At 36.8% G+C, this 15,292-nt stretch overlaps 1 protein-coding gene across 1 annotated transcript; it reads right to left on the minus strand.

The window, feature by feature from the left end:
- Nucleotides 1-110: 110 nt before the first annotated feature.
- LOC129258093 (E3 ubiquitin-protein ligase Midline-1-like) lies at nucleotides 111-6,510 on the minus strand. Its single transcript, XM_054896522.2, has 2 exons — nucleotides 6,098-6,510; nucleotides 111-4,144 (listed from the first exon to the last, which is right to left on the minus strand). Exons 1-2 carry the CDS (start codon nucleotides 6,396-6,398, stop codon nucleotides 2,505-2,507), a joined length of 1,941 nt encoding a protein of 646 aa, XP_054752497.2. The 5' UTR covers nucleotides 6,399-6,510; the 3' UTR covers nucleotides 111-2,504.
- Between the last annotated feature and the right edge of the window lie 8,782 nt (nucleotides 6,511-15,292).

Consider the following 15,292-nt stretch of genomic DNA (forward strand, 5'->3'; position numbering starts at 1 on the left):
ACGGGTGAGGGGAGGGGACACTTCAACAGGGAGGGAGGATGTAGGAAGTCCGCGAGAAAAGGCAAAGAGGTGAATGAAGTTTGATATTGACTGTACTACAACTACCAACTAAATACTGTATATGGTTTTATTATCAAGACTTTCAACACGAATACAAAAATTACAAATCAAACACAAATGGTGAAACCTACACTACATAATTCTTCTAAATATAAAGGACAAGACTACAAAGAAAACAGTTCATAAATATCTATTGATCAGCCTTAAGTCGAATAAAAGTTAAAGAGGGATAAGTGAAACAACTTGCACAGTTCTACAGTATAATATACCCATACTGCATTTCATCCATAATGCATAACTTTTGAAGTGAGTAGTTTACAATATATATGTAATGCATATAAAAGACATCAGCCCAAATGAGAAATACATACACGTTCATTGTGAACTCCAGTTACTATTGGTACAACATTTACTGGTTTAATTTATGTTGTGGTTCCTCATATTTCACGTTTCAGAGAAAAAATTATTTCAAAATGTTTCATTTTTTGAGAGTTTAAGATTGGCACCCATCTGAAAATGAGAAAGAATGTAGCTTCACTTATCTCACGAATGAAAGATGTTTCAAATTTCAACAATCCCCCTATCAAATAAATAAAAATACAAATTAAGTTTGACGTAAAAGCACCTAAACTTATTCATAGGACACATGTTATGTTAGATAACTTTAAAAGGTATTCTAATCAATGCAGAAAAACACGAGATGTTTGCAGAAATAAAAGTTCATTAATCAAGGAGTCTAAAACAGGTTTCCATTAATAAGCAAACTGAGCTTTCTTCACTGTTCTTATCAGTACATCAACTAACCAACACAGGATTATTAGTATAAAGACTACAAACAATAACTCAATATAATAATATTTGAATACAGCACTATGATTTGAAGAGGAATGTAACAATAACTCAAAGTATGAAATGACATTTTGAAACTACAATACAAACAAAGGTTTAAGAAAATCAAGAACAAATTGAACATGACAATTTTAGCACAACCTATTTACTTCACAAGGTAGCTAGAATTCACTCAATAAATCGACAAAGTAACACAGACCTGGATTCACAGAAAAACATACATAACAATAATAAGGCACTTTCATATAAAGTACAACTGAACTGACGTTACAATAAATAAATACTTATGTCCAACAATATTCATCTGCACGATATGACGGATATCATTGTGTCATACATCATGGTACTCTTACATTTCATGCTAAATAATATGTTTCTTTAACCCATATAAAGGGAAAATAAATTATTTTCTGTCAATATCAAAGTAAGAGGCAAAGCACCATTAAGTCATTCACGTTCTTAAATAAGCCACATTGCCAAGATTTTTTTCTGGTCTGAAAACTTGTGAACTTGAATTGAATACAGCATTTTATAGAATTACCATCACAATAAGGAGGAAAAGAGAAACTATTTTGAAATGTGAATATCACTCAAACTTTTACTGACTATCCATTGAAATGTGATGAAAATTCACTATATTTGGAGAAAACACACATTGATAGCATTTTTATCTGAAAATATAAAAATGCTATAAAGGCTATTAATATCACTTACATGTATCTTGATTTCATTTCATCTTTACTTCAGATGCTACCTAGATAAAATTCCACATGAAAGAAATAATACTTTATAGAATGCATCGAAAAATGAAATAACTGAAGAAGACGTCTTGATGACGAGAATCGACTGGCCCGAGTCAAAATGTTTCACGACCAATAACTTAACCGTTTATACTACAACTGTTTTGCAATTTTGGAAATTATTAGACTGTAAAGCAAGGAAAAAATGAAGGGGGAAAGGCTTACTCATATTTTACTGTAAATTCCCATCTTTATGTCCAAGGAACACCCCTGTTATGCCCACATTGTGTTTGAAATTATTTTAATTTTGCTGTTACACTAGTAACACTACCAGTGTATTATAAGACTGTAGTAGCTTCTTTGTTGACTCTGAAAACTGATTTTAAATAATCAGAATATAAGAAAACTATCTAGAATCATTGATATTAAAGAGCCAATAAAGAAAGGTTTTTTTATTTCATTTTACTGGTAGTTTACAACCAAATGAAAATAATTTTGATAAAAAATATTTACAGTAGAGGACAATTCTATGGATGTAAAGATGAAAATGTGAATATTCAACAGGCTGTGTGCAAAACCTACATGGAATGTTTTTAAAAAATATGACCGGCCCAAGTAAAACAAATCCCATTTTTAATTGCTGATTTTTTTTAAAGTCTCATTGATATTGTTAACACAATTCTGGTTCAATTCACTGTGACACATTCCAACATGATCTGAGCAATGTCTTATAAACAGTTGTGATTCAAAATTAAACTCAATACTATTCTTTTCTTCTATTTGAGGTCAGCCTGTTTGATTTGAATCTATTGCAACTTCTTGTAAGATGAGACCTATATGAAATATATGGTCCTCTTACTCAAGCTGTAGAACTGCACGTGTATTTTCACCTGATCCTGCTAATAGTAGAGCAACAGAACTCCCGACCACAACAGCAACAGCTTTGTCTTTCAAATTAGCCATGACCATACGGAATGAGTTATGGACTACGAACTCGGTCACCAGAGTTTCAAGAAGACTTCCGTCCTCAAGGGAATGCTTGTTGACGGTGACTACATTTGGACGAGAAGCCTTTTGGGAAGCGACATACAGAAAATCACTCTTGTGACATGCCAAAGCCAGATACAGGGTGTTCTCTTCAGCGATGACAAAGTTCTGCATACCATCATCGCGTAGCCTCTGAGAGTGAACTCCCTGTCGATCATGGTCTATGAAGATGGCATTCTGGAACTTATCGAATCGCAGGAAGCGAACACCACCGACATAGGATGCGGTCAGCGAACTAACCAGATTTCCTTCAATGTCCATGAACATGATACATTGATCATGGAAATTCTGATCTGCTACTACGATTAGGTCTTGCCCATCACTTGGGCAAGAAGTTACAGAGACCCACTTACCATTAAATCCATGCAACAGGACACTAGATTCACCTACAATTTTGAAGATTTCCTTCTTATTATTTTGGTACACTATGGTGCTGCCAGCAACCACAGTCAAGTCCCGAACCACATCACCATGAACAAGGTTGGGACCATCTTGAAGGAGTTCATCTTCAAGAGGAGGTATATCTTTAATCCCATTCCAAGTATCAGCAATCAACATTTTGCCATCATCTAGGAACATCAGCTGTGAAATGGATTCATATGTTTCATCATAGCGATGTGAAACCCAGTGTGGTACGACTTCAAATCGTCCCAGGGTACTGCTATTGCACAATGCATCAAGGTATAGCTTACTTGGGATGAATTGTAAGCCATAATCATTCAAGGCATCACTGAGAGCCGAACTGGGAGTCAATGGCTGGGAGTCAATGGCTTTTAGTAGATCCTTCATCTTGTTTGCTATGCTACCTTGTTTCTTTACCACCAGTGCATCACTCAATGATTCCTGCAGAGTTTGCCATTCTGTCACGACAGCTTGCAGACTTTCCTCAAGATTTGAACACTTGTTCTGCTTTTCTTCCATCTCTTCCTCCATCCTCCCCATTACTGCACCAAGGTAAGCCAGTAGCTCCTCTTTCTTGTCCTCAACCTTGGAGATTACCGTCTCAGCTTTCTGACGAACCTCTGCCATAAGTTTCTGGAGGGCTTCGGTAGCATTCTCTCGGATCATGTTGACCTCATGGTGAGTTGTTTGAATGGCAATGCTCTCATTGCTGCATTGGTCGATCAGTTCCTGCATCAGAACCTGGACACTGGATGCCTTCCTGTGCAGGGGGATGGTGGTCTTTCTGTCATGGCTGCACAGACGGCAGCAGAGCTTATCACACTGAATACAATAGAATTTTGCTGGGACCCAACAATGTACTTCACAATTTTGATCGGCATCAGGTCCAGACACAGTTCTGTGATGAGAATGGTGCTTAGGACTCTGAACACACTCCAGGCATAGATGCTCCTTGCAGTGGTGGCAAAAATATGTGGCATCCAGCTTGAGCTTCTTACAATTTTGGCATCGGTTGGCTTCTTGTCCCTTAGAATCTCCACTGGCATCTGAAAAAAATAATTTCAATAAAATCTGTTCATTAAGGATACAATTTATGTCCCTTCTCTGTGTGTCAATTTGCAGGAATTATGTTATGTACGGTTTTGTTATTTTCGATGGAAGCATTAATAAGGAGACTCTTAAGAATGTTATATAACAATTTAAATTAGGAAACATTTAGTCAACATACTGTAGATATTCAGCAATATTTTCAATGATGATGTGGAAGAGGTTCATCATGGTGAAGGATTGAGTAGAAGAAATAACAAGTTGTCTCACGATGTATCAAACGTAGCAGGAAAGCGACGTTTGCTCATTGCCTGACGAAGTCTAGCAGCTTGCAGACGAAACGTTGTTTTCCTACTACATTTGATACATCGTGAGACAACTGGTTATTTCTTCTACTCAATCCTTCACCATGATGAAGGTTAATATTTTCAATATTTGATTGAGTAGAACAGTAAATATGAATGAATTTACAAATAATACAGCAGGCAATAGATATAATATTATGATTTTGTCTCTGAGACTGTCATCAAGACAAGGGTATCAAAGTACAAGTCCATACAAACAAAAAAAATGATTGGAATAGAGAGAGAAAAATCATACAAGCATAATGCTGAAAACTTAATCAAAATTGGATGTCAATTTTAGGACATTTCTAAATTATTTTTCACAAAACAACCTTATGCACAATACATGCTGAAAGTTGATGATGTCACACACTATATTATACAGTATTTATACTATATTTTAATTTTTGCCACTTTGATAATAAGAAAACTCAGCAGCTAAGTGTGTATATTTCTGATCTGGCAATGGCAGAGGCATACGTTTTTAATTGTGTACAGTCAAGAGCTGATCCATTGTCCTAATCTACATGTATTTCCCTTTTTTTAAGTATAGATACTATAGGTGTCAGTCTGAAAATGAGAATCATCCTTGTACTAGGATCTTCCCTATTTAGAATATCTCCACAGAAAGAATCTAGGATAGTTCATTCATCAATCAACTGCAGACACTAAAACATTCAATGTAAACGTTTCAGGTTTCATAACAACCTTGGGAGGATGTCAAGTCAATTTCAAAAAGATAAGTTGAGCTGGTGCTTAATTGGTCCAAAGAAATGACAGAATATATTCTTAGCATTCTCAATTCTGTAATTGCCATCCAAGCCTGGAAGGGTGAAGTGAAAGCAATTTGTTCTCATAAACGATGACAATTCTGGTTTACCAGGATATGATTCTGAAGTCTTGGTTTATTAATTGTAGATATCCATGTTTTCTAATAAAATCCTATCATCATGCAGCATCTCTGTTTTTTTCATGATGTATGATAAGTTTATGAATGTCTTTTAGTCATTAATGTATTTTAGGTCTGTTGGTTTTGTATATATATTCACAAAATCCAGCATGGAGTCGCGATACTTTGAAATTTAATCCTTCAAAATCATCAAAACCAAGCTTTTTACCTTCTTCTAATAGTCTTATGATATAACTAGTTAATATTGAAATTCGGCCACACATATATTTGCATATTTTCCCAAACAAAACCCATATGTGGAGGCGCGATAGCTCAGTCGGTAGAGCGGGGGTTTCGGATTCCGGTGACCCGGGTTCGATTCCCAAGAGGTGCGCTAGTGCCCTTTGGTAAGGCATTTATCCTCATTACCAGGTCCCTCGGAGAGGACCTTAAGCCGTTGGTCCCCTGGTTGCTTGCTCACAGGCATTCGTGCTTTCTTAGCAGTCAGGTAAAACAACCTCGGTATAACAAAATCATGACTCGTGTTCATCTTTTCCTTTAGTCTACCCCTCATTCTTTTTTTCTTTTCCCTTTTCCTCGCTTTTCTTTCTTTTCTCTTTCCCCCCTTTCCCTCCCTTTCTTTTTTCTTTTTTCATTTCACGATTATTAGAGGTAACACATTTCACAAAAAGACCACCTTCAACTTTGTTTTTATATACCTGGACCATGATTTTTGGTTTTGTCCCACACGTCCAGTTTTTCCAGCAAGCTGTTGATGAGCGCATTGCCCTTCAAACCGGCCACTCCTTCCCGCGGTAGACGGGTCACGTCTCGGCAAACTGGGCACGAAATCACATTGGCTGCTTCACGGCCTGACATCACGCAACTTTCAAGACAGTCGAAGCAAAATGTGTGCTGGCAAAAGAGACATCTTGCATTGCGAAGCGTGTCCATGCACACAGAACATTCGAACTCTTTTCTCAGTGAGCCAATCACATCTAAAGGAGCTGCCATTGCCATGATGGTGAATTTCCAGCTTCTTTATCTTCCGTCCAAAGATTATTCGGACGCCGAATTTTACCATTACAAGCATGTGTTCGTATGTTGTTTCCGGTTTTCACAGACTCTTTACAGTCATATTCATTATTTTTATTTTATATCGTCTCTCAAAAGTTTGATATTTATTCGGAAATTTATCTGATAATGATAAAAAAGACTAATCTTTCAAAAAATATTTTACTTAGAGTCGACAGGAGTATGTCATTTAAGTATTTTGCTTTAGAACTTCAAATTGTTTTTTTTAACGACTTGAAAATCCCTATTCTTTAAATGGACAAAATATTCATAAACAAATCTGTCAACAGACAAGCCTTCGGTGTCATTGGTAGAGGCGTAGTCTATGCATATCATACCGTTAAATAGGCTATTTGGCGTTACCAGACAGACTCGGACGTGGCGCATTCTCCAATAAGGGGAGATGGGGGGGGGGGGGGGGGTGTCCACCGCCCATATGTTCCCATAACGCAAGGACGAAGCTGAAATTAAATTATACGTTATATTCAGGCCTGAAAATTGAAAAGCTAGGATGCATATAATGAGAGCGTGAAGCGCGCCTGATATTAAAGGACAAGTCCACCCCAACAAAAAGTTGATTTGAATAAAAAGAGAAAAATCCATCAAGCATAACACTGAAAATTTCATCAAATTGGATGTAAAATAAGAATGTTATGACATTAATGAAACAGTTATATTCACATATCCTAGCTGGTCGATCAGTACGCAAATGAGGAGATTAATGATGCCACTCCATTCACTATTTCTTTTGTAGTTTATTATATAAAATATTCTAATTTTCTCCTCATTGTCAAGTGAAACAACAATTAATTCCTCCCTGAATATGTGGAATTAGTATATGTTTCAGTCAAGTTGGTCCTTATTATTGTCAGATCTGTAAAATATAAAGTATAATTCAAACACTAAAAAACAAAAGAAACGGTGAGTGAAGGACGTGCAGCTGTCTCATTTGCATGTCATTGAATATTGCGCATATCACAGTGTGAAAAATAAGCAAAACTTTAAAATTTCATATCTTTCTTATTTTACATCCGATATTTTGATGAAATTTTCAGCGCTACTCTTGTTTGATTTTTCTCTCATATTCAAATCAACATTTTTCAGGGGTGGACTTGACCTTTAACATATAAGAAAATTGAAAAGGAATATGCCTACATTCTATCACTTGGGAAAAACAATGCCAGTGCGAAGCTCACCCTATTCAGGCGTATGTAAGCCTGTAGGAAAGTGGAAAGAAAAACAAGAGGGGTCGAGTTGAGATTAACAACAAAGCTAGGAGTAGGATGTAAGGACAAACAAATGGAGCCCGGAAAATAATAAATGGAAACAAAAAGAGACAAATAAAAATTCTGCTTTCATGCACGCTGGAGAATAATCTGTTTAATACTAACTAGTATTTTCTAGCAAAACTGTATTTTTCACAGGACCAAAACTCTGGAATTCTCTGGACAGAGTAATAAAAGAGGCAGCTAATCTAAACCGATTTAAATTACTCATCAAAAAATTTATTCTGAATTCTTATTGATTCAATCAAATATTTTGTGAACCTCATACTTACCCACGGTAGTATTGATTATTTTAAAGTCAATATTTAATTTTGTATATAGTGTAAATCCATTTGTGTTACAGTGTTTATATATAATTTAATAGAATTTTGCTGATTATTTTACTCTACTTATATCATATTACCCTTGTATAAAATTTTGATAGGGGGTCTACATTTTACAAGCTTTGCTTTTTAGTAGACCCCTCCACTTTTTTCATTTCATTGCTACGTTTCAATCCTGTGTGTTATGCATTTTTTTTTCAGTGTTAAAATGATTTATTATAAATGTACTTTGATGATTGTGGAATATGAATATATCAATAAATAAAAAAAATTAATAAATAACCTGCATTCATGAGGATTACATTGCACTGCTTTATCCCGCATGTTTTCAAATCAATGCACAATAAAACCACTGTTCGCACTAATTAGCTGTTAATGATGAGTGCTTCAAAACGGTCTTTACATGTAAATTGATAAAACAAAAAAGTGGCGCAGCTCGTACTGTATCAATACACATATCCTGTTTATGATTCTTAAAGTTATAGACTTCCGTTTTCAAATTAGCCATGAAATTCATTTTTGAAAATCATGACAGCCGTTTGTTTTTCAATCGCATAATTCAGGCCTTGCAGTGTGATTTATATTACGCTTATCACAAATATCCCAAAGCGCTCAAAATTTAAATTCACTTACAAACATGCATGCACAATGTAAAACATATAAGCAGGCCCAGCGGAACCTGAGGGGGGGGGGGCTTCAGCCAGGGCCGTAGCTAGAGGGTGGGGGGGGGGTATGGGGGGGGGGGTGTGACACCCCCCCCCCCAACATTCGTGGCAGTCGGCAAAATCATGTACCAGTTGGCAAAATGGAGGATAGGGGAGAAAAAGAAAGAAAGAGAGAGAGAGGGGGGAAAGAGAGAAAGAAAGAAAGGAAAGAAAGAAAGAAAGAAAGAAAGAAAGAAAGAAAGAAAGAAAGAAAGAAAGAAAGAAAGAAAGAAAGAAAGAAAGAAAGAAAGAAAGAAAGAAAGAAAGAAAGAAAGAAAGAAAGAAAGAAAGAAAGAAAGAAAGAAAGAAAGAAAGAAAGAAAGAAAGAAAGAAAGAAAGAAAGAAAGAAAGAAAGAAAGAAAGAAAGAAAGAAAGAAAGAAAAGGAAAGAAAAGAAAAATAGGGGTACTAACTTCGAAGAAGTTTACGACTTTTAGAGTAAAGACAACCAATTGGCAAATCCAAGTCCATGTAGCCAGGCTTAGAGCCCTACTAGTCAGCAAAATACAAAGGACAAAACAGATGGAGCTATAATAACACACAAAGTAAGCCCCCGGTCCTCCCCCAATATGAACAAGCTTGTTAGTTTGCAAATTATACCACAATTATTGACGATTTAACAAACATTAGTTTTGTAAAATTAGAGGCAAGAATAGGTACATAAATATTGGATGGGATGAATTTCCAAGGTTTAAGTTGAATAATCAAAGCCAAAGTATAGTTGGCAAATTATAAAGTGGGCCTATTAAAGTGGCAGAACACTATACGCTCAACCAGTCAGCAAAGTGATGTACAAGTACTGCCCCGTTTCAGATCTGAAAAGAACAGAACACAAGACTTTAAAAAAATGGTAACTCTGCAGTTGGCAAATTCATGAAGACAAGTCTACAACTTGTAAACTTGTCTACAAGTTTGCAGTTGACAAAAAAACACAAAAATGTTCTGAGTTATTTTTACTAAACTTTTTTTTAATTTATGGTGTCAGAATGTGCTTAGGGTGGGGATGGGGCCCGGGGGGGGGGGGCCACTTCCATTGACGAATGGATACCATGCGCGACCATGGGGTCTCGAAAAGCACCCTAAACACGTAATTTCCATATTTTGAAAATGCAACCCTTAACAAGTATTGGCGTGTGAAACCCTACCCTTAACAAGTATCGGAAACAAAACGATACTCTTGGCGAATATTCCCTGAAATGAACCCCTAAACAAGTACAGGAATATTTTATTGTTATGCACGGGTCCTTCGGTCGTTGGTTTATACACATCATTTGGTTTAGTACGACCCCATGCACCTTCCACACCTCGCGCAAATCGGACTCTAAACACGTATAGTGTTGGGGCAAAAAGGACATCCATTATAACATTTCAATTTTGTTTTATCATCCCCGCAAATTTGACCCTAAACACGTAATTTTCCTAGCGAAATAGATACCCTTTTTCCATTATTTTTGTGTTTTTGACACCCTTATCACGTTACGTACGTAACGTGCCCTATCTTGAAAAAGACATCCTTTTTACGTGTTTTTTTGGTCGCGCATGGTATCCACTCGTCAATGTAAGTGCCCCCCCCCCCCGGGGGGGGATGGGGGCAGGTAGGGGTTGCATCATTCCTGGTGCTCGCATTGTCTGACTAATGAGATATATAGTCCTGTTGTATTTTAAGTCCATAAAGATTATGCACCAAATTATCTCCTCGCACTTATTATCATTGTTTTATGTAGTGACATATGCTTTTTTCATGACTATATACTTAAAGTGATTGCCCCCTTTTAAGGCCTTAATAAAACATTGCCAGTCTGTGCTTACGTTCGCATTTGTGTGGACCGATATAGATACCGGGCTGGTGTTAAATCAACACCGGCGTTTTTGCAGTGCACGAATTCCTAAAGACAGTCCTTAAAATGTCCCTTTTTCTGATCTAATTATAACAAATTTTCAGCTCGCGCTTCGCGTTCGCATCACTTAATTAGTGAAATAGTAAATTCCTGCAAACAAGCCATAGAATGCCCCTCTTCAGGTCTGAATTTCAAAAATTGTTAGCTCGCGCTTCTCGCCCGCAATATTTCATTAGTGAAATACGTATCATGTTCATGATTACAATGACCACAAAAAGTGCTTCATGTGCCAGTGTAATTCTAACAAAATCAGCAAGCGCTTGGCGCTCGCATTAGATGACTATGAAGAGATACGTACGCACTTCATGATTGCAAAACTTTGCTTATAATGTCCCTTTTTAGGACTGAATATCAAACATTTTCAGCTCGCGCTTCGCGCTCGCATTATTTGATCACTAAGATACATATCCGTTTAATGGCACAGTCCTTAAAATGTCTCTATCAGGTCAGCATACCTGGCAATTGAGCGCGCTTCGCGCGCCCACTAAATGACTCAAAATTTTTGCTGGTGCCCCCCCCCCCCATGCCGTGACACATGATACGCCACTGTTAGCAGTAGCACTCTTGAAATTTTAGTTGAGACATATCTTGCACAGAATGTCAATTAAAAATGAACAAATCTTTGATTTTGATATTATTAATGCATAGGGTATATCATTATACTGCAAGTTAGCAACTACGGCACACTAGCCTTTCTATTTTGATCCAAAATGTTTATTTTTAAAGTGCAAATATCTTTGTAACTTTATATCTTTTTATAATTTACCTTAAAGTATTAAAGTATTCCGAAATGCCACTAATTCAATTCTAAAAATTCAACATCTTTTAGCATGTGATTATTGTAGGGGGGGGGGGCACATCCCCCATCAGACTCCCCCTGTGCTCACTTTGGCGCTGTCACGCCAAATTTAGTTGGCAAATTTAGCTGGTACACCCCCCCCCCCCCAACAAAATGCTTCTGGCTACGGCCCTGGCTTCAGCCTCCCCTCTTTTTTTTTCAAACTTGTGTACAAAAACGTAAAAATTACCATCTGATTAACTGATTTGTTTGCATGGTCAGCCCCCGGGGCCTCCACTTTAGGCTCAGCCCCCCCCCCCACTTTCAAAACCGTTCCAAAAAAATTAGGGCCTTATGCCTGATTCAATTGTTGGGGGTTACGTCTTAAAGGAATGCTCCGGGCTGAATATATTAATTCATATCTAAATAAGAAATAATGAAGTTATTGAATTTCAAAGATTTGCATTATTCCGGTGAAACAGTTCCAGGCACGTCTTCATGAAAATTCAGGTGGGTTGACGACGTCACATCCCCACTTTCCCTTTTGTTGTGTTATTACATGATATCATAATTGTTTCGATTTTTTCGTACTATGTGGAAATGATGTGTCTCCATTATGATGAAATAAGTTGCAGCAAGAAATATCTAATGTTGTTTATATCTTGGTAGAAAAATTTTGAATTTTGAATAAAACTAATTGAGAGGGAGGTTGTTTCATAGTTGTAAAAAAATGAATTTTTTTTTTCTAGAAAATTCCGCTCATGTAAAATAGAGACCTAAAACATTTATAGGGGCAGACATGGCGTACCTGAGGGCAATTAAGATTTTCAAAAGCTGCAGCAAGCGAGCAAACATTTTGACCGTTGAATACAAAATCTAATATTGTGATAGATTTTTGGCATGGTATTTTAAAATACATAATCATCGTATTTCACCCCCCCCCGTTTTTTTCCTCTTCTCAATTCCTTCTTGGCCGTGAAACATAAAGCACAAGCCCCCACATATCTGTACGCATGTGGGGCCCAGGGGGGGGGGGGGGTGAACGTATAGTTTAAGGTATATGTCAGCTTTACTTCTACAACAAGACTATATACTTCGTATAGAGTTTGATACGAGCTTTAATTTATCCACCTACTTCGTATAACTTAGGACTTAATCAACCGTGCGAGCGCGAAGCGCGCTTTTGTTTTGTTTATTCAGAAAAAAATGGTATGAACCATAACACCCGTAACTGCTCCGACGGGCCTGCTTAAATGTACATGTTGTCATTAATTTCTTGTTGATTTTCACGCTGTCTGATATGTTGCTATATAGTTATTGATTAAATTGCCGAAAAGTACAAATTCCAAAAGTCTTGAACCAAACTATACTTAGCGCGCGTGCGCGTACTTTTTTCAGTAAATTTGCATAATATCGTAAACCGGCGGTGAGGAAAGGTTGGATGAGCTGCTGGCTGGTGAATTAATTGGATCTAAGACCATTTTGGCATTTGGTAATTATTTTTTCTGCAAAAGTACCTATGTAAGTAGTAAGCCAGACTTTTTGTAGAAAATAACTCACTGTTAGACGACTTACTTTGACGATTTATTTTGTTATTTCTTGGTGATTGAACGCATCGCGACGCCGACGCTGATATACGGTACATCACGTACGCTACGGTACATGCCGGTACTACTACTATACAGGGTATAGTCCGGTCCAATACTAGCGTCAAAAACACCCTACTTGTGGACACGGTGGACAAAAGCATGATTTTTTCTCCAGACCTTTGTTTATGTATGAGAATTAAAAATGGGGTATGCTCCAAAAAATCTGGCTGCAGGAACAGTGAAAAAAATGGGTGAAAATGTCAGAATTTATGAGTTTAGATTGGTCTGATATATAGACTAGCGCTAGTGCAAAACTCAATAGCAGTGCATTATTTAGACAGGAATAACCGTCGTTTCTGGGGATTTATTCAACAATTTCTGACATTTTACTGTAATCCCCATTTACCGACGGTAGGGTGTACGTGTGGGCTCGCATGTGTTCTCATTCCCTCCCTTTTGTCAATTCACAGTCCAAAGTTTGATGTAATTTTACACATCGAATTTACAATCTAAGGATGTATAAACAACAAACTTTTAAAACTTGATATTTAAATATTAAATACTTTAAACGATATAGATGAAAAAGGCATGAAAAATATACTTTACCGATGTTTAATTGGGTTGAACACGATAAAAATGGTCAAAATGGCAGCCAAACTATAAAATATTTACAAACGAACGTCAACAATCACGAATGTGATATCGATATTGCTTTCGATATTATACGATCTGCTCCATATGCGAACGAAACCGAAGATAAACGATACTAGTTATACTAGTACTAGTACTAGTTATAATCGCGATATATCGATTCGAGACATTAAGTTAATAACGATAATGACGTCATTCAAGATGGCAACTTGCAAGAAAAACCGTCAAGTCAGGTGAAAATGTCTTAGATGACAGATTTCTCAATCATCCAGAGGATTTTTTTCAATAACTCCGGCCCAAGGTATGCAATTAATAAGTTATTTATATTTCCCTGATAATGGAAACCATGAAACTTTCAATTTTGCTTAAAAAACAGTTTTAAATCGCGATCTATAAAACGCTAGTTCACTATACGTTGGCTGTAGGTACGGGGCCCCATCCCCTTCAGTCTATGTATGGTGAGTGGAGCCAACGTAGTTCAGCGGAACAACCAAAATACAGAGACTGAAGCTTTTGGTCTATGCATTATTTTGCATTGGTTTAGTTCTTGAATTCAGACCCTTTTTGAACAAATATTCTGTTTGTCCTCGCATCTCAATGCACTAAATATCTGAATGCAGATGCTAAACAAGCCGAAGGGTGGTGATGGAGGGGGTTGAATGTTGGTGTGTATGTACATATTTTGGTCTTGGGGTAAAGATGTGCAATACACATTTTTTGCATGTGTTGGAAATTGTGTTGCCATGGTAACAGTGTATTATGGCAAAAATAAGGTACAAATCTTGCAGTTAGAACTACTTCCTCTGTTTTCATCAGATTCTCATGAAATTTGGCACACACATTGGTCTTGAGGTGAAGATGTCTAAGACACATTTTTGTGTGTCTTTCGGAAATTTTGTTGCCATGGTAACAACAAAACATTTGGTGAAAATTGGGAAAAAACCTTACATTTCAAACTGCTTCATCAGTTTTCAATCAATTCACATGAAATTTGGCACACACATTGGTATTAAAGTAAAGATGTACAAGGCATTTTTTGTGTGTGTTTCAGAAATTGTGTTGCCATGGTAACAACATATTATATGACAAAATTTTGGTAAAAACCTTGCAATTTGAACTACTTCATCAGTTTCAAACCAATTCTCATGCATGAAATATGGCTCACACATTGGCCTTGAGATAAAGATGTGCAAGAACCTTTTTTTTTTTTGCATTTGTCAGAGAGTGCATTGCCTTCATAACCACATATAGCCAGAAATGCAGGGAAAACTCACCAATTGTGGATCAATCTACTTCTCTGTTTTCAGCCTGTGCTCAGAAAAGTTTACACAAATATTAATTTTGGGTAAAGATTCATATTCAGTGTTAAAGGGGAATCCAGCCTTGGTCATAAAATGTTGTGTGGAAAAGGAGAAAAATAAGAATGTTGAAAGTTTGAAAGCAATCGGATAAGCAAAATAAAGTTATGGCTGCTTTAAAATTAAGATCCCTAAGGCTACTAGTATGTAGATTTCAAATTGACAATGAGTAAGTAAATTATGACAAGGGGCGAGGCTGCAAGGACAACTTTCCCATTGGCCTTGTACTTTGATTTTTGGTTTTCTCCTTAATT

This window comes from Lytechinus pictus, chromosome 1 (assembly GCF_037042905.1).
Source record: "Lytechinus pictus isolate F3 Inbred chromosome 1, Lp3.0, whole genome shotgun sequence".
Lineage (NCBI taxonomy): Eukaryota > Metazoa > Echinodermata > Echinoidea > Temnopleuroida > Toxopneustidae > Lytechinus > Lytechinus pictus.